Below are 26,860 nucleotides of genomic sequence, written 5' to 3' on the forward strand. Positions count from 1 at the left end.
AAAAATCATCTTTGCCAACTGATTAGGTTGAAGTGGAAAGTTGGAACTGTCTTAATATGTACTTCTCTTGTTATGAGTGATTTGGAACATTTTTATATGGTTATTGATAGATTGTATCTCTTATTTTGAGAATTGCACTTCACAGCTTTTGACCATTTATCTATGAGAGAATAGCTTTACTTTTATATTTTATCTATTTATACATACATATACATATATATATATATATATATATCTGTGTGGATTTGTATATATTTGTACATATATGTATGTGTGTATATATACATACATATATGTATGGGTCTATATGTGTATGTATATATATATATATATATTATATGTGGATATAATATCCATCTTCTACCTGAGAAATGTAAAGATATTTTCCTAGTCCATGGTTTCCCTGTAATTCTAACTATACCCATTTTTATTCATATAAAATTTTTGCAATTTATTGTAATTAAACATTTTATCTAAGATTGTCTCCACTCTCTTGGTTAGGTCAAAAATTTTCCCTCTATCCATTGCAATGAAAAAATCTCCTTCCCTTCTCTAATTTATGATATTACTTCTTACATCTATACCATGTATACATTTGGAGCTTATTAAAGTATCTGGGGTTAGATGTTGGTCTAAACTTAATTTCTGACAGATTGCTTTCCCATCTCCATAGTAGTTGTTGTATAATGGGTCTTTTCCCCCGTATCTGTGGTCTTTGGGTTTGTGGAACACTATCTTATTATGTTCAATTGGGTCTGGGTCTTTAGAAACCAATCTACTCCACTAATCAACTTTTCCATTTTTTTAACCAGTACCAAATAGTTTTGCTCATTACTCTTTTGCAATCTAGTTGTATATCTGGTATTGCTAGGCCTCCTTCCTTCTCACTTTTTTACATTTTCATATTTCCCTTGAGATTCTTGACCTTTCATTCTTATAGAAAAATTGTTATTATTTTAACAATTCTTTAAAGTAATCCTTTGGTAGTTTGGTTGATACAATACTGAATCTGTAGTTTAAAGTAGTAGTATTGTCATTTTTATTTTATTAGCATAGTCCAACCACAAATAATTAATATTGCCATAATTATTTATATCTTTTTTTCCGCAAGGATTGTTTTCGAATTGTATTCATATAATTCCTCTGTGTGTGTGTGTGTGTGTGTGTGTGTGTGTGTGTGTGTGTGTGTGTTGGCAAGTTGACTCTCAGATGGTTTATATATCCTGGAGTTGTTTTAAATGGTATTTCTTTTTCTCTTTCCATCCCACCCAGGCCCCAGGGTAGTAGTGTCAAACTCAAATAGAAACGGGGGCCACTAAATCATACATAAGGATCCCTGTGGGCTGCATATTGATTTGGTTTTAAAATGTTTTGTAGTATTTTATTTATTTTGTTAAATATTTCCCAATTACATTTTAATCTGGTTTGGGTCATACTCAGAAGTGTCGCAGACCACCTGCAACCCAAAGGCCACAGGTCTGATACCTCTATCTAGGGCCTAGTATGGTGCCTTGTCCAGAATAGGTGCTTAATAAGTGTTTATAGCATTGAACTGAATTAAAAAATAATTAATTTGACAAAAACCCTTGATTAATCATCCAATCAACAAGCCTTCAATAAGTACCTACTGTCTATCAGGCAAGGAAGATAAAAAGACAAAACCCAAAAGTCTCTGCCCTCAAAGAGCTCATATTGTGAAGCAGCATTTATACATATGAGTGAATTTAGTAAATACAAGATAATTGTATTTAGTAAATACAAGATAATTTGGGGAGGAGGTACTAATAGCTGGGCAAATCAGGAAAGATTTCATGTAGGAGGTGAGCCTTGAGCCAAGCTTTGAATGAAACTAGGAATCCTAAGAGGTAAGGAGGGAGTACATTCTAAATATGAGCAGCAGCTTATGCAAAGGCAAGGTCATGGAAGGGCATGTTTGAGGAAGAGTAAATCATCTGTCCTGAATAGACCATAGAGTGTGTGAAAGGGAGTACAGTACAGAAAGTTTGGAAAAGTAGGCTAAAGCTAGATTGTGAAGGGTTTCAAATGCCAAACAAAAGAATTTGTAGTTTATCCTAAAGTTTCTGAATGAGGAAATAACAGTCAGATCTGTGCTTCAGGAATATCAGCTTGGGGAGGATGGATTAGAGCAAGGAGAGACTTGAGAAAGTGAGGCCATTGCAATAATCCAGGTAAAAGGTAATGAGGGCCTGAACTAGTCTGGTGGCCTTGCAGGGGAAGAGAAGGGGACAGATGAAAGAGCTATTGTAGAGGTGGATCAATAAGACATTCATCTAGTGTATTAATTGTAGCTTATGCTGGATCCTTGTGGTTTTAGAATGACAAGGACAGCTTCCATCATGGAATATAGATTCAAACAATTTCTTCATGTACTTGAATCCTTCAATGAATCTGATCTTACCCATGTAGGTTCTACCACCAATATTGCAGATCATAACTCATACATTTTTGTCCTGTGTGACTCTAGTCTCCATGGTGGGCCAACCCAACACATTAGAAGCCTTCCACTAAGTCTCTTAGCATTACCAGTCCATCTGTTACCCTTTCCTCTTGTTAAATAGCCTGTCTTTTCCCAATTATGCATCTCTCTCTGGCATTCTTAAACCTTTTCTTGTGTGTAGTTCATCATTGGCAATGTGCAGAGGCCTACTTATGCCCACCACACCTATCACCATTGCCCTTGGTGTGACCTGCAGTTTGGTTCATTGGGAGATTGTTGGTCTTAAAAAAGATAAAATTTTATTTCATCCTTGGAGTCACTGAAAACATGGTATAATTTCCCAGCCTCCACTCTCTTTCTCCTATTCAGTTCTGAAAACAGCTCATTCTTCATCTGCAGTGGCCACTTAATATATTAATACTGATAGACAAGATCAATTATCTGTCCATCCAACCACACATCATAATCACAACAATAAGTATTCTTCTTCCACTTACCTTTTCTTATGTAGACTGCTAGGCTGAACTTTCAAGTGATTATAAATTATTATCTATGGGGAATCCCTCTTCCATTTAGATTCTGGACATTTTCTATGACAGTGCTGAAGCGTGTAACTCTCTGTTTTTGTACTACTTCACATGGGAGAATTGTTATCTCTGCTGCTGCATCTATCAAGGAATCTTGTGATGTTAACATATGTATAGGGGGTAACTAGTTGGAGAAGAACCTTGAAGTAGGGATTTTGGTTTATCAATCAATTAACAAATATTTATTAAGTGTCTACCATGTGCCAGGCACTGGGGATGCAAGTACAAAGGATGAAATAAGACCTACTTACAAGGAATTTGCATAGCTTTTTTTACAGTCAACAAAAATAAGTATAATAGGATCTTGTATTGTCAGTACTTTGTAATCAACCATGTGACTAAAATATGTGATCTACTTTAGAATGTCCTTTTCACAAATCTGTTTTTTTTCTAGAGTTTTCATCAGATATTTGCCAGATATGGTGATATATCACTGTCTTTTAATCCCTGCTAATGAGGGAAGTTGAGGTTGGTGGATTGTTTCAATTTGGTAGTTCTGAGCTACCGTGGAGTTAAAGTCAATTGGGTGCCCACACCAAATCCAGCACTAATATTGGCAAATCTCTAGAGCAGAGAGCCAACAATCTGCCTAACAAAAGTCAAACCAACCCCAGTAGGAAAAATAGAGCAGGTTAAAGCTTCCATACCAATCAGCATTGGAATCAGGGCCATTTGTAGCCATTGCATTTCCAGTCCAAGGAAAGAAAGCAAGAAAGCAAGAAAGGAAGGAAGGAAGAAAGGGAAGGGAAGGAGGGAGGGATGAAGGAAGGAAGGAAAAAAGGAAGAGACAGAGAAAGAAAGGAATATAATCTTTATGTGTATAGATCATTCTCATAAAGATTTTGAGGAAAAGATTAGGCCTATAAATCAATATTTATTTAGTAATGTCCTTTTATTCACTTGGGAGGCACAAAATCCCATCTGTTATTTTTTTCTAATTATCATTTTTCCTCCTTTTTCATATCATGAAAATCAAACCTTCAACACTTTCAAAAGTTTGTCATCTTCAGAATGAACCTCCTTGGAGTATAATATGTATTTTTGTTTGCTTAATGTTATTTCCACTTCATCCTGCAGCACTTTAGTAACCAAGATAGTAAAAATCTAGTGTTTTGGCTTTACTTGATATAGATGAAGAAAATAGTTTCCTGTCAAAAGGCTTATAGATTATTTCTTTTTTCAACTTCCTTCCTATTTCATCCTTAAAGATTCTTGGAATAAATGATCTAAATGAGTTTTCCACAAGTTTTTTTTTTCCAAACCTGTTTATCCCCCTCCATCTCTTCTTGATGTTGTACAAGGCCATGCTACTCAAAATCATCTACCGTTCTTCTCCACAAAGTTTTCCACCAGTATTCCCTTGTCAGTTTCTACAACTCCACATTTGACAAGGAGATCAAGTATTTGGGGGCTGAAATGGTTTCTAGGCTCTTAAGATCTCCTCATTATAGAAATTCATCAGTTAGAGGTATATAGCAAATGGCAATGATTCTTGTTTATTATTATTATTATCATTACTATTGTTCCTTTATTCATTTTCCATTTTTGGCATCAAATAGCTTACTTGAATAGGTCAGGTTGGAGTTATTTTATTTGCATACTACATCTTCACCTTATTTTGGTCCTTTTTTCTAAACTAGTGTTGATTTTCACCTTTGTTATAACAAGCCAGTGGTCTATACACAGACAGATGATTCATCATCAGTGATTAGTCAGTTCCTATCTATTAAAACATAGCCAATTTCTCTCTCTCTCTCTCTCTCTCTCTCTCAATATCTCTCTCTCTCTCTCTCTCAATCTCTCTCTCTCTCTCTCTCTCTCTCTCTCTCTCTCTCTCAATATCTCTCTCTCTCTCTCTCTCTCTCAATATCTCTCTCTCTCTCTCTCTCTCTCTCTCTTTCTCAGAGAGAGACAGAGAGACAGAAGCAGAAACAGAGACAGAGACACAGAGAGAGAGAGAGACAGACAGAGAGATATATTTTGTTCTTGGCCTCTATACCAGGTTCCTTCAGACTGTCTTCTTGAAGAAAGTAATCACAATATGTAAAGCGTAAGGTTTCCATGTGGTCTACAAACCTTTGGCCGCTTCTATTTCTTAACCCTGAATCATATTTTCCACTCACTGTCCTCCTCTTTTCCCATATTTTTATTGAGGTAATTGAATGTTAAAGTATATGTTGATTTAATTTGGATGGTCTTGAGTTCTTCTTAGAATTTCTTTACCTTCTCATCTTCAACAAATGACAAATGTTGGTTCATAAAACTCAATTATGTTGATGATGGGTTTTGGGTGCTTTGCAAATGTTTATCCTGAGCAGCACAACAGATGACCAGATAGTCCCCTGAAATGTTGTTTCTTATTGCCTTCGAACAATAATAAATACTATTGAATTTAATACACAATGCATTGCACAGTGAAATCAACTTTACTAATTCCTTTATTTGCCTCTCCAAATACAATCTAGGAACTATCATTCCATTTTGCTGCAACTTCCTTAAATTTTCTGGTTTCACTTATACTGAGAATACCAAGATTCATATTGTTCAGTTCTACAAGAGTATGCCAATTATTTTGTCATGACAAAAATCTTAAATTAGAGTAACTAGTTAAGTTCATGTTAGCCTAAAAACAGTGTGATTTTTAAGACCCTCTGTCTCTTTTTCACTACTCTGCCAGCAATAATGAAGAAACATAAAGAGGTCACATAGGACTAAGGGGCATGTATTATTTTGCTTTGCTTTGTGGGCTACCACAGCCAAATAATTCATCATCTAGTCATCAGGTGGTCAGCTTATTGGTGATGCTCCCCTCCCTACTTATCTAGGCTGTTGTAAAGTCATAAGCTTTAGCATGTCATTGCCAGGTCCCAGAGTCTTTGCAGCATGGTAGAGTTGCCCAAATTGTGCTCTGCTGGCATGGATTTTCAGAAACCATGTCACCTCCATGCCATGATGCAGCACCAGAGTAGGACTTATGTGAAGGCCTTACATGTGGCAGACACTTCATAAATGTTTGTTGAAATGCATTTGTTGGCTGAATCAAAGCATAATCTAGGTGTGCTTTTCTCTAAATTACAAACACATTTACATTATATGTCAGGCATAATTTAGAAATTAATTATAGTTCAGAGCATCTGTTTGCTCAGCATAACAAATGATTTAGAGTTATCCAAATGTGTATGTACATTAATAAAGTAGGTTTTTGAACAGAGAGTAAATGGTTTTTATTTTTAAAATGTTAAGCCTCATAGACGAGTATGTAACTGACAAGAATAATTGGAGAAGTTAAGTGGTATTGCTTAAAGGCTTTCTTATGCTGAAGAATATGTAACTTCTAAAATTATTCGTGTCAGTTACATCTTCATCTGTGAGAAGTCTTTTTAAAAATGAAAACCATTTAGTCTCTGTTCAAAAAGCTACAAATATGCATTTAGAGGGAGATAATGACTTTGACACTTGGGTATCACTTTCCACACCCACAGTTTCTTAGGTTTAACTTGATCATCTCTAAGACCCTTTTTAGCACTAATATTCTTACCTTTATGTTAAAGTTGGTTTCATTTTTTTCATTAATAGAGCTGCTTTTAACCAAAATATTTTCCAGCTTTAGGTCTCTATGAACAATATCTACCAAGGAAAAACATAGATAACTTGAGGTCAGTAACTGAAAGTTACTTGGAAAGGATACCAAGTGAAAGAATGAATGATGTCAAAGGAATCTATCCAAGATATTTTATAAAATGCCCCAAGGACTGCCAATGGTAAAACCTTTAAAAGATACAAATTTGGAGATTCTAGAAATCAGACTTGAGAATTCTAGCCCCATTCCTGTTCTCTCATTCCAGCAGGAGATAATGCACATAGCATTATAAGGGATCTCCAAAGACTGATTGTGTATCCCTGACTTGGTTAGCTCCTAGGTATGTGACATTGGGCAAGTCACTCATTTCACCTCTTGGGGTCTTGCATTCTCCTTTGTAGAGTGGAGATAAACACACCTGTCCTACCAATAGCCATGGGGATATTGTAACGAGAGTGCTTTGTAAACCATGAGGTGCTATGGAAAGGGAGCTATCATTATTACTATCTACACCTTTCCTCTAAAAACACATTTGCTGGCACTTCAATGAAAAAAAAACACCCTGAAGAAACTGTTGAAATAATTTATTTTAAACTTTCTTAGGAGGTGAAGAAAAAAGAAAAATGTTTCAAGGGGCTCACAGTTCTTAGCTATACAATAGGGACAGGGCTAGGGACTAGATGAGCAATTTCACTGGTAAATTTGACCGGTATTGTTTTCCTTTAAGCATGCTGATGTGCACCAATAGAAAAAATAGGGATCATCATCTTTATTAATCTTGCTAGTCCCTGGACTATCCTCACTAACAGTAGTCACCGTTCCTGAAAGCAAGCCTGGTAACTTCACACTGCTTAAGGGCATTAGACTCCAAAGTTTTATAATTTTTGCCTTCTGGGTGATGCTAACTCCATTTTACCAGTTTTCTTTTTCATGGTTTTTCTAAATATTCTTGCCCATTTGTTTTTTCCACATGAATTTTCTTTATCTAATGCTATAAAATAACCTTTTAGTATTTTGATTGATATTGCTTTAAATTTATAAGTTAATTTGAGAAATAGGTTCATTGTGACTACCTATGTTTGAACAAATTCCTCCATTTCTTCAGTTCTTCCTTGATTTCTGCCAAAGTCATTTTAAAATTGATATTTGTCTAGGTCTCATATGCCTTCATAAAGGAATGCTAAGATATTTAATCTTTTTTTTCATTATTATAAAAGGTATTTCTTTACTATCAGTTTCTGGTAGTAGAATTTAGAAACAGATGATTTTTGTGAGTTTATTTTGTATCCAACTCCTTTATAGAAGTTACGGCTCCATTAATTTTTCTTCTTATTGTTGACTAACTTTGGTTTTCTAGGCATACAGTCTGCCAAAAGAGATAATTTTACTTTTTCATTACTAATGCCTTTTCCTTTTATTTCCTTTTTATGCCTTATTTCTATTTCTAAGATTTTTTAAATGGTTAGATAAGAGTGCTGAGAGAAAATATCTCTATTTAGCACCCATTTTTATTCTTCCCTATATATAATATCAGCTTGTGGTTTCAGACACATACTTTTGATCATATTCTGGAAAAGTCATGCTATTGCTATGGTTTAAACTATTTTAGTCTACATGAGTGCTATATTTTATCAAAAGTTTTCTTCATCCGATGAGATAGGCTTTTTCACCCAAGGTAGGATCATGTATGTAGCTTTTATTTTTTTTTGTTAATAAATTTTATCCTATTTGTTATTTTCCTGGAAATAACTCAATGATACAGTGGAGACCCTTCTGGATCTGTAGTCAGCAGCCCTGGACTTGACGTCTTACTCTGTCCTTGATTTGTGACCTTGGGCAAGTCACTTACCTTTGTGGAGCCTCAGTTTCCTCATCTACAAAATGAGGTTTGACCTGATGACCTTTAAAAGTCACACACAACCACAAATCTAGGATTTTGTGATAGACGACCTAAAAATATTTTCTCTATTCCATTTTCAAAGTTTTTATTTCATTCTTCCCAACAATATCACTCTATAGCTTTCTTTTCATCTTTGGTTTAGGGATCAATGCAGGGAGCTGGATTTAAATTAAAAAACCCCTAGGTTTGAGTAATGGCTTTGCCACATTTTACCTGGCAACTTCCATAACTAGCCAGGTGACCTTGAGAAAATCCTTTTAGTCCACTGACCCTAAGTTTCCTCATCTGTGAGGTACAAACAATAATTCTTCCATTTCTACAAATTGCAGTTGTTTTAAATGATCGAATGAGTTAGTTTATATAAAGTAATAAATATAATTTCTCATTATTATTATTATCATTTTATTATTTTAATTGAATACATGTGACTGATGAGCTTCCTTCTTACCCTTTTTGTGAAGATATGCGATAGCTGACCCTAGGTCCCCAATGATCTGCCTCGTCTCGTTCTCAGAGAAGTGCCCTTTACTGTTCAGTATCTCTTTAAGTTCTCCATCCTCACAGAGTTCCATCACAAGGTACATCCGCTGGCATTTAAAAGGAGCAGAGAGAGTTATTTAGCGCTTGCACCAGTTATTAAGATAATTTTTGGATTGTTAAATGAGCTTAAGCTTTTAAATGCATAGATAGTAAAAAATATAAAACATAACAATCTGGATCACTCATCTTGAGTGATTTCATTTAAAATGCTATTTTGCCAAAGAAAGCATATCACATTATTAAAAAAGAGGAATTACTTCACTATGTTCAAATGATTTTTAAAAACCTTTGGAGCTCAACTGTGAGCACGGAGCAGAAGAGAGCAATTGGGTTTGTGGAGGGGAAAGTAGAGGTGATGTTAGTATGGAAGATTGTTCTAATGATTCTGACCTTTCTGGGACTATGCCAAACACAGTTGGTGGGAGTTCTAGAATCAGGTTGGTGTATCCAAACTGGCCGATATACTGCTGCTATTGCAGAGAGAACCATGGGAGGAAGAAAGTGAGGGAAGAAGCCAGGTAGGATTCATGTTTATGATTATTGCTATGCAGATGAAATGGTCTGAGCTGCTGACTAGTTACCCTGTGTATGTGTGTGTTTGTGGGCTCATGTGGTTGATTTCCTGACCCTCTGGTAGATGAGAGTCAGTGAGATTTGTGTTCCTCAGATTGCTTTGTGTATCAGTAACTGAGCTGTGATTTTCTCACAATTTATACTATTGGGGCAATTGGTTTATGATTGGTGTTTTGACTAGGTTGACACTATTTCATGGGAGGGTAAAGCTAGTAACCTAGGGAGATTTTCAGATCAAGCACATGTGGAGGAATCTAGAACACAAGGTAAATATTATATGTCTGAGCACTAAGATGTGCACATAAATGCAGGATAAGGAATATGGCAAATTGTGTCATACTCTCTGTTTAGGGCATATCCTTTCTTATTCTCCCAATGTTTGACACTTTTTTCTGGTCCTATAAAACGTCTCTTCTCTTGCTCCCTGAATTCTACTAATCTTTTAGCACCAACTCATGCTTTTGCTCCAAATCCTACCTTCGGTCTTAGAAACTTTCTGAGAAGACAGACCATCTTAGAGTCTCAGGGCAGAAGTGATCTTGGAGGTCATTAAGTCTAACCCTCTCCTTTGTTACACATGAAACTGAGGCCCATAACTTTGTAAATTAACCAAAGTCGTGCAGCAATTTAGTGTCAGAATTGGAACTAAAAACCGGGTTTCTTGACTCCTAGTCCATTATACTATGATGCCCCTATATCTGAGAAAGAGGTGGATCCACTTATCATGTTCTGGAGACCATAGAAAACTGTTTTATTTTAACTGTATCCCTCAAACTGCATTGATGGGTGTGAATAGGTAAGATCCTACTCACTGGTTTGCTTCAACAGTTGAATATATGACATGAATAAGAGCGATCCCAAGTTATTTTCAGATTCTATCCTTGTGCTGAAACAGTCTTGCTGCTTCTTTACAACCTCTTGCCTAGCCTATCTTCCTTGGAATAATGTTCTCTCTAATTACATACGTATATAGGTATTAAATAAAAATTGATATATCTAGTTGCTTCTTTCATATCTAATTAAAGGACTTAATCCCAAACCTTCTCATTCTACCTTATACCCCAGGAGACAAAGCAAGAGTATGAAAAAAAACCTATCTCAACTATCTCAATATACTTTGGTTCCTGAAGATACCCCTTAAATGTTTAGAAATAGAGACTATTGTCAGGTACTAGGATAGAAAATGAATATTTTTCCAACAAAATCTTAATCTGGATTTCTCTGCTGATGCAAGATTCAACAAGTAAATATTTAAAAATGTTTCTGCATTATTTCTTTGGAGATCCCACAGCTCACACTATAGAATTCAGTTCAATTCAGCAAACACGTATTAAGTGCTCACTATTGCCATACAATTTCTTAGGATATGATATACCCTCAAATTCTGATGATAATAGTACAGAGATGCAGGTGCACTCTGAATCAAGGGCTCAGGTCAGGAAATGCCTACCCTCTGAAATGGAAACTAAAAAGAATCAGCACACAATGATGAAGACCAGATACTCATAGGGATCTCCTCCAAAGGAATTTACCCTAAGAAATAACAAGCACGGTGTAGATAAGGTTAATACATTCCTCAAGTACTATTAAATAGTCACCAATTTAAGTAGAAAGTAATGTAAAAATAAAAAAATATTAAAAGTGGAAATATTAAAATAGTAATAAAATATAAAAATAGAGTGTACATCATTTACGTGTTAAAACTATCACAAAAAGAAGGGCAACTAGGTGGTGCAGTGCATGGAGTGTTAGGCTTGGAGTGAGGAAGACTCATCTTCCCAAATTCAAATATGGCCTCAGATATGCGTGAGCTGTGTGACCCTGGGCAAGTCACTTAAACCAGTTTACCTCAGTTTCTTCATCTGTAAAATAAGCCAGAGTAGGAAATGGCAAACTGTTCCAGTATCTTTGCCAAGAAAATCCCAAATGGGGTCAGACTGAAATGACTGAACAACAACGAAATTCTTTTGCAGTGATCTGCATAGCATCTAGAAGTTCCAGGAGCAAGAATCCATTAGATTTATTCTACCTTTATGCCTTTGCTTATGTTATGCCCTGTTTCTAGAATCCCACCACTTTGATCTCATTCCCCAACCCCTCACCTGTTGACATTGTTCTCATCCTTCAAGGCTCACATCAAATGCTACCTTTGAAGTGGTTCTTGTATAAATGAGTCTCTTCCTTGTATAACCCCCGGCCTTCCGTGCTCTTATGCACCCATCATATTCTCACTTTGGGGAAGTAGCACTAGGTCATGGAAAGGGTGCTGGTTCGCTCTGCAATCAGAGGAACTGAGTCCAAGGCCCACCTCTGGTGAATCTACTGTGTAAATGTGGGGAGCTCATTTCACTTCCCAGGTCTTCCCATCTATCAAATGAAAGTGTAGGACTAGGTAGTCTCTTCTAGCTCATGAATTATGAACTTTTTATATTAATTTGTAGCAAATTTATGTTAATAAATATCTAATCACCCCCACTGGAGCAGGGTCTAATAGCTAATACATTGGGTAATAAAGCCACAATCTAGAAATTTCACAGCAGTGTAGAATGATGGGCCAAATGGAATAAGATGAAATTCAAAAAGGGGTACACTTGGGTTCAAAAAATAATTTCACTAGTCCAGGATAATGAACAAATAAGTAGCAAGTTCTTATGGGAAAAACTCTAGGGAAAAGAAGTTTCAAATAGATACCTGACAAATAGAAAAGGTCACCTCATAAAAATGAGAAGAGAATGGATGGAAATATATATCACAACTGTGACTAAGGGGAAAACTCTTAACCAAATAAGGGATAGAAGAAATCACAAGGGATAAAATAATTTTGATGACAGAAGATTGAAAAGGTTTTATATGAATAAAATTAAGGCAGCTAGGAAGCTAGAGGGAAAAGGGGGATTGAAAACTGGGAAAATATTTTCATCAAATAATTCTCATATGATCTTTATATCCAATATGTACATAAGAGATTAGCAGAAATATATAAGATAAAGAGCAACTTCCCAATGGACAAGTGATCAAAGTATATGATCAAAGAGTTCTCAAAAGTGTTTAGCAACCATATGAAAAAGTGCTCCAAATATTAGAAATACAAATTAATACAATACTGGCAGAAAATTGGAAAAGATAACAAAAGCTGGAAATATTCAATGTTTGAGGGCTTATGGGAAAACAGAGACACTAATACACTCTTGGAGGAGCTGTGAATTGGTCCAGGCATTGTGGAAGGCAATTTGGAATTATGTTTTTAAAAATGAATAAAATGTCCATATCCGTTCACCATGGATATTCCAGTACTAGCATACACCCCAAGGAGAACAAAAATGAAAAGGTCCCATAAATACAAAAATATTCATTGCAGCATTTCTGTGGTGGCAAAGAACTAGAAACAAGGAAGTACATGTCATCTGAGAAATAGTAAAACAAGGTACATGAATGTAATGGAATACTACTGTGCTGTAAGAATAGGAAGAAGTCAGAGATTCAAGGAGAGGCTTATAGGACCCAACTCAGTGAGGCAAGTGGATGCAGAGAAGCAATAGGCACGATGATAGCGACAACATAAACAGAAAGAGCAATAAAATGAATCTAAATGTTGCATAATTATAATGCCCAAACTTGAACCTGGAGAAGAGTTGAGATGATTCACCTCCCTCCTTTAACTGCACAGTTAAATGGACCTGGATATGGAATATTGCACACGCTCTTAGATATGGTCTGTATGCTGGTTGGGTTTGCTGGACTGTTTTTATTTTTAACTCTTTGCTGTATGAGAGGTAAGGAAAGGGGAGGGAAATACTGAGAAACTAACAGAATGTAAAAACAAAATAGCTCAACTTTGAGTGGACTCAATATGGGTCAACAGTGTGACATGGCAGACAACACCAAACCAAAAGCTGCATTGCAAAGCATTGCATCCAGAACAAATGAAGGGGCATAGGCAGGTTGGAACACATCCAAAATAGGGGGCTACAATGCTGACAGAGCTGAAGAGTGTGCTTCCATCATCCTGGCTTGGATGAAAGATTTGTGTACTTTTGGCTTGGAAAAGAGAAGTCTTGTGTGAACACAACTATGGTCTTCAAATGTCTGAAAAGTTGCCCAGTAGAAGAGGAACTGGATTTATTCCACTTGACCCCAGAGAGCAGAATTAGCTGCAATGGGTGAGAGTCTAAAGGGGGAGTAGGTCAATGTAGGAGGGAGTAGCTTCCCCTTTACTGGGAGTATGCAGGCAGGAGGTGGATCACAACTTACTAAGGAAAATGTAGAAATGATGCTTGGTTAAATATAGATTGAACTTACTAAATGGACTTTGCAGACTTTTAACTCAGGTTGTGTATTCTAATGAACTTTGTTATCTCCCAACAGCACAATGCCTTGCATAATCATCCAAAACTGCTTGTTGTGCTTGAATATTTTTCCAGTATTGAACAAGGGAGGGGGAGCTCTGATTCTAGCCAATCAACATTTTTTAAATACAAATCCATAGGTTGTAGCAGTTTAATTCTTGATGGAAATGTTCCTTAACAACCAACTCTATTTGGTAAGCAATGTTCTGATCTGTAATATGGTTTCCTAAGCATGCAGACTACCAGGAAGGAGTGCGGTTTATCAGGTCAGTTATATCTCTATTATCTTTTAAAAATATGTTTTTATTTTGATAACTATTTCCCAATTACACATAAAAAATTTTAACCATCATAAAGTTCCAAATTCTCTCCTTTCCTCCCTCACTCCTCCCTGAAAAAGCAAGCAATTCGATATCGATTGTATGTGAGAAGTCAGGCAAAGCATATTCCATTTTAGCCATGTTACAAAAGAAAACACGGACCAAAAAACCTTCAAGAAAAATAAAGAATTTTTAAAAACTATGCTTCAATCTGTATTCAGGGTTCATCAGTTCTTTCTCTGGAGGTACATGGCATCATGGGTCTTTTGGATTTCTCTCAGATCATTGTCTTGATAAGAGTGACTGTCTTTCACAATTGATCATCCTCACAATATTGCTGTTTACTGTATACAATGGTCTCCTGGTTCTGCTCACTTCTCTTTGTATGAGTTCATATAAGTCTTCCCAGGATTTTCTGAAATCATCCTGCTCATCATTTAAAAAAACATTTTAAATGTATTATTAATTAATTAATTTATTATATCTTTAATTTAATATTTTTATTTAATATTTTAGTTTTCAACATTGATTTCCACAAGATTTAGAGCTACAAATTTTCTCCCCATTTCTACCCTCCCCCCCATTCCAAGATGGCATATATCCTGATTGCCTCATTCCCCAGTCAGCCCTCCCTTCTTTTACCCCACTCCCCCCCACACACCCTTTCCCCTTACTTTCTTGTAGCGCAGGATAGATTTCTATGCCCCATTCCCTATATATCTTGTTTTCCAGTTGTATGCAAAAAAACAACTTTTTTTAAGCATCTACTTTTGAAACTTTGAGTTTCAAATCCTCTCCCCTCTTCCCTTCCAACCCACCCTCCCTAGGAAGGCAAGCATTTCAACATAGATTGCACATGTATCATTATGTAAAACACTTCCACAATGCTCATGTCATAAAAGGCTAATTATATTTCCTTCTATCCTATCCTGTCTCCCTTTATTCATTTTTCTCCCTTGACCCTGTCCCTTTTCAAAAGTGTTTGCTTTTGATTACCTCCTCCCCCTATCTGCCCTCCCTTCTATCATTCCCCCCTTATTTTATCCCCTTCCCCTTACTTTCCTGTGGAGTAAGATGACCAATTGAGTGTATATGTTATTCCCTCCTCAAGTTGAATCCCATGAGAGTAAGATTCACTCATTCCCCCTCACCTGCCCCCTCTGCCCTTCCAACAGGACTGCTTTTTCTTGCCACTTTTATGTGAGATAATTTAACCCATTTTATCTCTCCCTTTCTCCTTCTCTCAATATATTCCTCTCTCACCCCTTAAATTTATTTCATTTTTTTAGATATCATCCCTTCATATTCAATTCATTCTTTGCCCTCTGTCTATATTCCTTGCAACTCCCCTAATGCTGAGAAAGGTCTCATGAATTACACACATCATCTTTCCATGTAGGAATGTAAACAAAACAGTTCAACTTTAGTAAGGTGAATTCTCTTTCTTGTTTACCTTTTCATGCAACTTTTGATTCTTATATTTGAAAGTCAAATTTTCTATTCAGCTCTGGTCTTTTCATTGAGAAAGCTTGAAAGTCCTCTATTTTATTGAAAATCCATATTTTGCCTTGGAGCATTATACTCAGTTTTGCTTGGTAGGTGATTCTTGGTTTTAATCCTAGCTTCTTTGACCTCTGGAATATCATATTCCAAGCCCCTCGATCCCTTAATGTAGAAGCTGCTAGATCTTGTATTATTCTGATTGTGTTTCCACAGTATTCAAATTGTTTCTTTCTGGCTGCTTGAAGTGTTTTCTCCTTGACCTGGAAACTCTGGAATTTGGCGGCAGTATTCCTAGGAGTTTTCTTTTTGCAATCTTTTTCAAGAGGCAATCGGTGGATTCTTTCAATTTCTATTTTACCGTCTGGTTCTAGAATATCAAGGCAGTTTTCCTTGATAATTTCTTGAAAGATGATGTCTAGGCTCTATTTTTGACTATGTGTTTCAGGTAGTCCAATAATTTTTAAATTATCTCTCCTGGATCTATTCTCCAGGTCAGTGGTTTTTCCAATGAGATATTTCACATTGTCTTCCATTTTTTCATTCCTTTGGTTCTGTTTTAGAATATCTTGATTTCTCATCAAGGCACTAGCTTCCACTTGCTCCAATCTAATTTTTAAGGTAGTATTTTCTTGAGTGGTCTTTTGGACCTCCTTTTCCATTTGGCTAATTACACCTTTCAAGGAATTCTTCTCCTCATTGGTTTTTTAGAGTTCTTTTGACATGTTGGTTAGTCTATTCTTTAAAGTGTTATTTTCTTCAGTATTTTTTGGGTCTCCTTTAGCAAGTCATTGACTTGTTTTTCATGGTTTTCTTGCATCACTCTCATTTCTCTTCCCAATTTTTCCTCTACTTCTCTTACTTGCTTTTCCAAATCTTTTTTGAGCTCTTCCATGGCCTGAGACCAGTTCGTATTTTTCTTGGAGGCTTTTGATGTAGGCTCTTTGACTTTGTTGACTTCCTCTAGCTGCATGTTTAGATCTTTTTGGTCACCAGAAAAGGAATCTAGAGTTTGAGTTTGAGTCTGAGTTTGAGTCCAAGTTCATTTTCGCTGCCTGTTCATGTTCCCTTCTTGACCCTTGAGTTTTTTGTCAGCATACGACTACTTGTGAGTAGAGAGTACTTTGTCCCAAGCTTTATGGTTCAAGCACTGCTGTTTTCAGAGCTACTTCTATTCCACCATCACCCCAGGCTCTGTCACAGCAGTGCTCCTCCTCCTCCAAGAAATGCCAACCAGGACTGCAATATAGATCCAAGCAGGGCACAGCAAGAGAATCTGCCTTTGTGCCCACAAAGCACTCCTTGGACTCCCGCTCTGATCTGCTGCTAGATTCCTCCCACCGTGTGAGCCAGGGACTTGGGAAGCAGCTGATGCTAGAGTTCTGGAAGCAGCCTTAGGAGCTTCCTGCTGCTGCCACCACCACCACCACCGCACCACCGCTGACACCCCCAAGGTTGGTAGCCCAACCACTCTGAACTCGATCACGTAGTTTCCCTCTAACTTGCTCTTTGGTGTTTGTGGGTTGAGAAGTCTGATAACTGCCACAGCTCATGGGTTCATGGCCCCAAGGCCTGTTCTGGCTGGCTGACTCTGGGTCTGGTCTGTCCTGGCATGGCCCATGCTGAGTTCCACTCCCAGCAACATGCAGTAGACCCTTTCCAGTGACCATCCAGGCTCTCCTGGGCTGGAGACCTGTTTCCCTCTGCTATTTCATGGCTAGAATTAGTTCAGAGCCATTTTTACAGGTGTTTGGAGGGATCTGTGGGAGAGATTAAGCAAGTCCCTGCTTTCCAGCCTCCATTTTGGCTCTGCCCCCTATTTTTATTTTTAACATTCATTTTAAAACATATTTTGAGTTTTGAATTCTGTCTTTCCCTCCTACCCCTCTTCACCCATTGAGAAAGCAAGAAATGTATATATTTCCACTACCAATGAATAAACCAGCATTTTGATTCACCAATTTCTTGTGAGTGCAACTGATCTGAATCAATTCCTTAGAGCTTTATCACCCTTGGGCTAAATAATAAAGAGGAGCCCCTGAAAATGCAAAATCTAATAACCAGATCTTTAGGATGCCACAGGGCTCACATTGAAATAGCCAGTCTTTACTCATTCAATACAATGCTAAGATTCAATGCTGAAATGTCCATGTCATTATTCAGAAGAATTAATGTAAAGAAGAAAAAGCTAGAGGAACACTAGGAGGAAGAGGTAGTAAAGTTAGAGTTTTCTGAATGTGACTCCTCCCTCAACCACTGACAACCTGGATGATCTTTGTCTCAAGTCACCATCTACATCTTTTTGCTAATTTGTGAAATGAGGAGGCTGCGCAGGATGACCTCAAGATCACGTGTCCCTAATTCCTAGGAGTTTCTGATCCACTCCCAGAGCAAGAAAACAAGGGGCAAACACATTTTCATAATGTAGATGTAGTCAGTCCTAGACTCTTGCAGTATGACTGGTGGGAGCCTCAGGATTTTCTAGACTTTTTAGTTGCATAAATCCATTTTAAAGTTCATCAAATAAGTTTCTATAGTGGGCTCATATTTTTGCTTGATAGCACTGATCAGACATGTTTCAAGCTCCCTAGTACAAAAAGTGGTCAGAAGCCCACTTACATAGACCAACCTGTCATGAATATTAGACCCATAAGACAAAATGCTTGTTTTAAATATATGTACTGCATACAATTACCTCAACAACAAATTGACACAGTATAGTTAAATGAAATCCAAAAGGAAAAAAAGGCATGCCACTGGTGGAAAAGAATTTGGTTAATTGTATTCAGAAACATCTACTTAAACTAAGGCAAGGTCTCTATTCAGAGAGTGCTTTGGATCACAGTGCAGCTGATCATGTCATATTGGCAGTTTGGGAGATCAATACCAATCACTGGGGCCTAATCAATCAAGTAGTCATTCCATCAATCATTCAGATGGCCCAAATGATAAGGCTAATCATGTTGGGATGCGTGCAGCCAGCCTAACTGAATTAAGGGGAAACAACACAATTGTGGGATGCAAATATGTTCTAAGAGTAGGCCAATTTCCTTAAATTTTCCTTTCAGCGATTCTAGACTTCAGGAAGAAAATAAACACTATAAACTCATCTATTTTCCTGGTGGCAGCAAGGTAACAACAGTTACCAGGTCTTTTATGAGTATAGCTCAGGATGGTACATTCTAAGGAGAGCTGGCTGTTTCCTTTTATGAAGGATAATCAAAGTATCTAACACTTAAAGCACAGCCAAGGATGCCACTACTATGCACAGTATGGAGTACTATGTGCTTGTCTTAGAAGCAGTAGACCGGGCAGAGCATTAGATTTGGAGAGGGCCAAGGATCAGGTTCTGGTTCTATAACTACCTGTTGTATTGTTGGCCTTGGCCAAGTCCCTCAACCTTTTTAAAGCACAGTGACAAAGTTCTAGAAGGGAAATGTATCTAAAGGAGGATGAACAGCATAGTGTGGCAGCTGAAGACCAGGTCATAGAAAGACAAGGTTGAAGGAGTCATTGATCCTGGATAAGAGATGATTTAGTGTAGTTGGTCGTCAAGTCCTAAAGATGTAGAATGATCTTCAAGGGTTGTCTACTCCTTATTAATGAACAAATTTTTCCCAACATCCCCAATAAGTAGTTATCCCCCCCTCAACCTGCAGAATCTATGATTGACTCATTGACTCTAGAGGGAAGCCATTGCATTTTAGATAGCAATTGTTAGGAAGTTTCCCCAAATATCTAGCCCTAAACTGACTCTATATCTATATTATCCTTTTTCCCAGGCCAAAGAACTCTCTCTGTGGCATAAATCCCAGGAGCTTCGCTCTCCTGATTGCTCCCCTCTGAATGTGCTCCATTTTATGAATACCCCTCACAAGATACGGCAATTAGAACTGAATCTTATCTGCAAAACAAAGACAGGGGAAGGGGAGATTGGACTGTAGTCTGCTAATGTTCTATTATTCTGTGAAACAGAAAAACTAAGCCTCAAATCACCATGCCTATCAGTGGGAGAGTACAAAACAACAGGTACTTGAATGAAACTATAATAATGTTAAGAAAAATTCAAAATTAAGTTAAATTTTATTTAAAAATTTTAAAGGGGCACATCTTTGTAGGTCCTAGCCAACATGAGAGAGGATTCATATTCTGGATGCAATAATCATAATCATAGGTGGTTAGTCGAGTATAAACAGTGACCTTACTTCATTATCTTGCATCAGACAAAATTCTGTGTACCTCTAAAAAAATAAAAGGGCAAAACCCAAAGGCAGCATTGTGTGGTAGAAACAGATTTGGTCTAGGAGTCAGGAGGCCTGGTTCTAGTTCTGATTCTAACACTAACTCAATATGTGACTCTCTGTACAGTCCTTTCCTTTTGCATCTGTAAAAAAGAATGGGTCAGACTGGATGATGAGAAAGAGAAAATTCTATCATCTTTGAAAACTAGCTTCCCAAGGGAATTGCACTTTCAAATAAGATGTCTCCTCTATTATTTCTCTGTGCTACATGGAGACATCATTGGACCCACAAGGCTGACTGTGCTACAATACATAGATTACATAAGTAAGAATAAGGAAACCCTTCAGATGATGGCATAGCAGCATGGTAATAAGAACAGACCTGGCTTGAGGTCCCAGTATGGCCACTTTCTCGGCTCTGTGACCAACCTCAAAGAAGTCATTAACTCTGCTCAAGATTCCATTTCTTCATCTCTCTGACAAGGCAGTTGTTACTCTTTTTAGCTCAGGACCCAACAATGTTTATTCTGTATTAATTACAACTTTCCAAATACTCCCACTCCTGCATCCTTACCTTGGGTGTTTCAAACACTCGTTCTAGATGAATGATATGCTCATGGTTCACACTTTTCAGGATGTTCACCTCCCGTTCAAGTAATTTCACAGCAGAGCTTCCAGCCTTAATTGATGAGGAAACACAAGATGAAATCAGAATGTCACTTCAACCTATTTCTGGGTAACAAGTGCATATTCTTTTTATATCTTTTATCTTTTCATGTTATTTCTCTTTCATATGGTGATAGGTAACTTATTCTCATGATTAAATTAGATTCACTTCAGTTTTGACTCTGGTCCCTTTCAAATCCTGGGTAGTCTGGACTCTGGAGTTGAGCAGAGACTTCACCTAACTTCCTTCTTTTTGCTGCTGCTAATATGTAGCTCTGTCTTCCCTTTTAAGTATCCTTAACCTCTTCCCTACTCCCAACCCCCATTCAGTTATTTGCCAAGTCCCATCAAGTCTGCTCCTATAACATTTGTCATCTCCATTCTCATCTTTCCTATCACATTATCCCCAGTGTAGCTTATTCATCTCTTGGTGTCCTTTGTCTAATCCATCCTGTACATAGTTTCGAAAATCATCTTCCTATGACACAGGTCTGATCACTGACATCACTCCTCTTATCCAAAACCCTTCAATGGTCCTTATTTACCACAGTACAAGGTCCTAAGTTAGTAGCCCAGCATTTCAGATTCTCTACAATTTCACTCAACCTACCTTTCAAGACGTATTTCACATTAAACTCTTTCCTATGTTCTATATTCTAGAAAAATTGGATCATAATATTTGGTTCACCTATTACCCTTGTATCAAAAAATTGTCATATTTAACCAATATAAGAATAGACAAGAAAGTCTTATTAAGACTTCTCTTCCACTAGATTGTGAGCCCTTCGAGGGTAGAATTTTGTCTTTCTTTGTATCCTCAATACGTAGCACAGTGCCTGGCACACAGTAGATGCTTAATAAATGTTTGTTGGGGGCAGAGCCAAGATGGCAGCTGGAAAGCAGGGACTGGCCTAAAGCTCTCCCCCAGAACCCTCCAAACACCTATAAAAATGGCTCTGAACAAATTCTAGAACTGCAGAACCCAGAAAATAGCAAAGGGAAGCAGGGCTCCAACCCTGGAGTGCCTGGATGGTGGCTGGGTAAGGTCTATCGTGGGAGCAGAGTAGAGCAGAGCCCAGCATGGGCTGCACATGGACCAGCCAGACCAGGAGGCACACAGAACAGGCCCTAGCACCCTGAATCAGTGAACTGTGGCAGTTACCAGACTTCTCAACCCACAAACACCAAAGACAACAGAGAAGGTTAGTGGGAAAAAACTGTGAGGATAGAGTGAAAGGAGTTTGCAGTTTGGCCACCAGCCCGGAGGCAGCAGAGGTGCTACAGCTACAGAACTACAGTTGCAGTTGCTTCTGGCCCCAGGCTCACCTGGTGGGAAGAATTAAGTGGCAGATCCAAGCAGGAGTACAGAACCTGCTCAGATCTGAGTCGTGGTCTGGGTTGGCAGTTCTTGGGGGAGGAGGAGCACTGGTGTGGCAGAGCTTGCTGTGTAGAAAAAGCTCTGAAAACAACAGCACAGCCGCTCAAGCTTGGGACATAGTACTCTTTACTGTACAAGCAGTCATACCCCAACAAAAAACTCAAGGGTCAAGTAGTTGGCTAGGAACATGGCCAGGCAGCAAAAACAGACTCAGATTCAGACTCAGACTTTGGAATCTTTCTTTGGTGACAAAGAAGACCAAAACATACAGCCAGAAGAAGTCAACATAGTCAAAGAGCCTACATCAAAAGCCTCCAAGACAAAATGAACTGGTCTCAGGCCAAGGAAGAGTTCAAAAAGGATTTGGAAAAGCAAGTTAGAGAAGTAGAGGAAAAATTGGGAAGAGAAATGAGAGTGATGTGGGAAAACCATGAAAAACAAGTCAATGACTTGCTAAAGGAGACCCAAAAAATACTGAAGAAAATAACACCTTAAAAAATAGACTAACTCAAATGGCAAAAGAGCTCCAAAAAGCCAATGAGGAGAAGAATGCCTTGAAAGGCAGAATTAGCCAAATGGAAAAGGAGGTCCAAAAGACCACTCAAGAAAATACTACCTTAAAAATTAGATTGGAGCAAGTGGAAGCTAGTGCCTTGATGAGAAATCAAGATATTCTAAAACAGAACCAAAGGAATGAAAAAATGGAAGACAATGTGAAATATCTCATTGGAAAAACCACTGACCTGGAGAATAGATCCATGAGGGATAATTTAAAAATTATTGGACTACCTGAAACACATAGTCAAAAAAAGAGCCTAGATATCATCTTTCAAGAAATTAACAAGGAGAACTGCCCTGATCGTTCTAGAGCATCCTGAAAAAGATCCCAAAAAGAAAACTCTGAGGAACATTGTTGCCAAATTCCAGATCAAGGAGAAAATACTTCAAGCAGCCAGAAAGAAACAATTTGAGTATTGTGGAAACACAATCAGGATACACAAGATCTAGCAGCTTCTACATTAAGGGATCAAAGGACTTGGAATATGATATTCCAGAGGTCAATGGAGCTAGGATTAAAACCAAGAATCACCTACCCAGCAAAACTGATCATCATGCTCCAAGGCAAAATATGGATTTTCAATAAAGTAGAGGACTGTCAAGCTTTCTCAGTGAAAAGACCAGAGCTGAATAGAAAATTTGACTTTCAAACACAAGAATCAAGAGAAGCATGAAAAGGTAAACAAGAAAGAGAAATGATAAGGGACTTACTAAAGTTGAACTGTTTTGTTTACATTCCTACATGGAAAGATGATGTGTATAATTCATGAGACCTCAGTATTAGGGTAGCTGAATGGAATATACATACACAGGGTGAGTTGCATGTGAAGGGATGATACCTTAAAAAAAATCAAATTAAGGATGAGAGAGGAATATATTGAGAGAGGGAGAAAGGAAGAGATAGAATGGGGTAAATTATCTCACATAAAAGTGGCAAGAAAAAGCAGTTCTGTTGGAAGGGAAGAGGGGGCAGGTGAGGGGGAATGAGTGAATTTTGCTCTCATCAGATTTGACCTGAAAAGGGAATAACATACACACACGTAATTGGGTATCTTACCCCACAGGAAAGAAGGAAGAAGGAGATAAAAAAGAGGGGATGATAGAAGGGAGGGCAGATAGGGGGAGGAGGTAATCAAAAGCAAACAGTTTCAAAAAGGGACTTGGTCAAAGGAGAAAATTGAACAAAGGGGGATAGGATAGGAAGGAGTAAAATATAGTTAGTCTTTCACAACATGAGTATTGTGGAAGGGTTTTACATAATGATACGCATGTGGCCTATGTTGAATTGCTTGCCTTCTTAGGGAGGGTGGGTGGGGAGGGAAGAGGGGAGAGAATTTGTAACTCAAAGTTTTAAAAGCAGATGTTCAAAAAAAAGTTTTTGCATGCAACTAGAAAATAAGATATACAGGCAATGGGGCATAGAAATCTATCTTGCCCTACAAGAAAGTAAGGGGAAAGGGTGTGGGGGAGGAGTGGGGTGACAGAAAGGAGGGCTGACTGGGGAATGGGGTAATCAGAATATATGCCATCTTGGAGTGGGGGGGAGGGTAGAAATGGAGAGAAAATTTGTAATTCAAACTCTTGTGAAAATCAATGCTGAAAACTAAAAATATTAAATAAATAAATAAAAAGAAGGGTGGAGTCCACTCCTGGGCAGGAATTTTTACTAATTCCTTTGAATTCCTCAATAATAATAAATTGCCCTTGATACCTGAAAAAAAAAAGTTTGTTGACTTAATTTAAGAGTACAGAAAACTGCTTAGTGGTTGTTTGACCTTGGACAGGTGATGTAATTTTTTTTATCATCTATTAAATGGCAGAGAGTGTGGATGTGTGCAGCTAGGTGGCCCAGTGGATAGACTGGAATCAGGAAGACTCATCTTCCTGAGTTCAAGTCTGTCCTCAGACACTTAGTAACTGTGTGACCCTGAGTAAGTCACTTAACCTGTTTGCCTCTGTTTCCTCATCTGTAAAATGAGTTGGAGAAGGAAACGGCAAAGCACTCTAAAATCTTTGCCAAGAAAACCCTTAATGGGGTCATGAAGAGTCTGACATGATTGAAATGACTGGACAGCAACAAGAGATGTGTGACTAGATGAGAGGCAATGTGGTTGCTACAACTGTTTCCTGAAATCAGGATGCCTTCTCCTGCCCCTATGCATTTTTGCATGGATCATCTTGCACACTTGGAATGTGCTTCCTCACCTCTGCCTTTCATAGCTCTCTCTTTCCAGGCTCAGCTCAAATCCCACCTCTTTCATATATCATCCCCTAACCCCTTAGTTGAAAGTTTTCTCTTCAAATTTAATTCCTAGAGTACTTTGTCTTCATCTTTCCTGGGTCCCCATCACATCTTGTAATATACTTATGTCTATGTGCATATCTTAATCCCCTCTTGTAGGATGTAAGCTCTTTAAGATAAAAAAATTGTCCATCTTTACCTTTATATTCCTAGCACTTAGCATAGTGCTATACATGGGGTACATGTTTAATAAATGTTTGCTGATTTGAATTAAATTGAAGAAGCATTGGGCTTATGGGTATGGAGACTTGGATTCAAGTCCTGTTTATGAATGACACTTACTAGTGACCTTGGGCAGCCATCTTTTATTGATCCTCATCTGCAAAATGGGCATCATAGTATTTGTACTACATCTTATAAAGACTTCTGTGAAGGAAGTCCTTTGTAAAGCACTATAGAAATAGGAGCTATTCATGTTTATGTATGCTTATTGTAAATTTCATTAGCTCTATTTTTCCCCTTCTCCTACCTAAATGCTTTCATTTTACAATGTATTCAACTGAGTTTTTCTTCACCATAATACTTATTCCTCTGTCTATACTAACACAAGAACATGAACATGAAAACCATGATCTTCCAGGCTATCTAACCACTTGGAGAAGATGAAGAACAATGTATTTGGGGCCTTATACAAGTGCAATAAGAAGGAAACAGACCTTAAGCAGGGGCTGACCCTGAGCCTGTGCTCACCCTGGATTCTTCTGGTTCCCTCTGGCTCTCAACAATAAACCCTAGAGGGACCCACCTTCCCTGAGGCCAGGATTACTTCATTCATACTGGATGGAGCACCCATTCCTGGCTAATGCTGTTTTTTATAAGCACAGTCAGAGGAAGGAAAGGAAAGGGGAGGGAAGGACAGGAGTCGAGAGACACTATTTCTAATCAAAGCTGAGTGTCTTCTAAGATAGTTGATGTCTCCCCTGTGGTTTGAGAGGCTTCAGCTATGTCCTCTCTCCTCAAATTGGTGAAGTTCAATACCAAACGATGTGGAAAGCTGGACATCTGAATTATGGCCTTGTTTCTATTATTAACTACCTACATGACCTTAGACAAGTCACTTCTCCATGATCTTCCCTTCCCAATGGCCCTGTGTCTTTGCCAAACATTTGTACTTTATATAGTCTGGAATCTCATTAAGGGTTCTCTGCTTTGTGCCAAGTCTGGTCATCTTCTGTGGAAAGCCTGTTGTAATAAATATAACAGAGAAGGACAGTGGACATCTGAGTATGAATTTGGTTATCAAATCACTTTCTCCTATTAGCTAGGTGGCAGACCTGGAGAATGACTTGGAATCTCATCCCTAACACTGACCATCAGTAGGGGCAAATTACTTAGCCTCTCTGACCTACAATGTCTATCTCTATAAAATGCAGGGGTGACACTAGATTAGGGGCTGGTGAACCATAGCTCTTAACTTGCTGGTGACACAAAAACAGGTAGCAGGACAAATCTGGCCCACAAAACAGAATTTAATGATTCCTGAACTCGATGATCTCTTAAATATCTTGTGATTCCAAAATTCATAAAGTTGGGAGGGAGGGTTGGAAAGTAGTCAAGCATTATGACATCTAGAGTTATGAGAAACCAAGGAAGGATCATAGATTTAGAGTTGGAAGAAATCTTAGAGATACAGTTCAACTTCCTCGTTTTACAGAAAGGAAAATAGGGATTTAGAGAAGTAAAATTATTTGCCTAATTAAACAAATATGATCAAAATCTGAACCAAGGCCTTCTGACTATTGACACAGAGACTTTTCCCCTATACTGTTATCGCTCAACTAGTTCACCCCACAAAGGTGATCTGATGCCTGGAAAAATTAAGCGACTTGACCAAAGTCACAAAACTATTAGGTGGTCTTCTGCAATCTCAAGCAAACCTCATTGCTTATTCTTATATTGGTTTAATATAGT

General features: G+C 37.9%; 1 protein-coding gene across 1 annotated transcript in view; it reads right to left on the reverse strand.

The window, feature by feature from the left end:
• The window catches only part of STK33 (serine/threonine kinase 33), a 107,558-nt gene that overhangs the window by 62,034 nt on the left and 18,664 nt on the right, over positions 1-26,860 (reverse strand). Inside the window, exons 4-6 of the mRNA XM_036763750.1 lie at positions 20,620-20,724; positions 8,974-9,112; positions 6,584-6,672 (exon numbers count right to left, since the gene is read on the reverse strand). Coding sequence (XP_036619645.1) covers positions 6,584-6,672; positions 8,974-9,112; positions 20,620-20,724 — 333 coding nt within the window. The remainder of the gene's footprint in view (positions 1-6,583; positions 6,673-8,973; positions 9,113-20,619; positions 20,725-26,860) is intronic.

The sequence above is a fragment of the Trichosurus vulpecula genome, chromosome 6, assembly GCF_011100635.1.
Source record: "Trichosurus vulpecula isolate mTriVul1 chromosome 6, mTriVul1.pri, whole genome shotgun sequence".
Lineage (NCBI taxonomy): Eukaryota > Metazoa > Chordata > Mammalia > Diprotodontia > Phalangeridae > Trichosurus > Trichosurus vulpecula.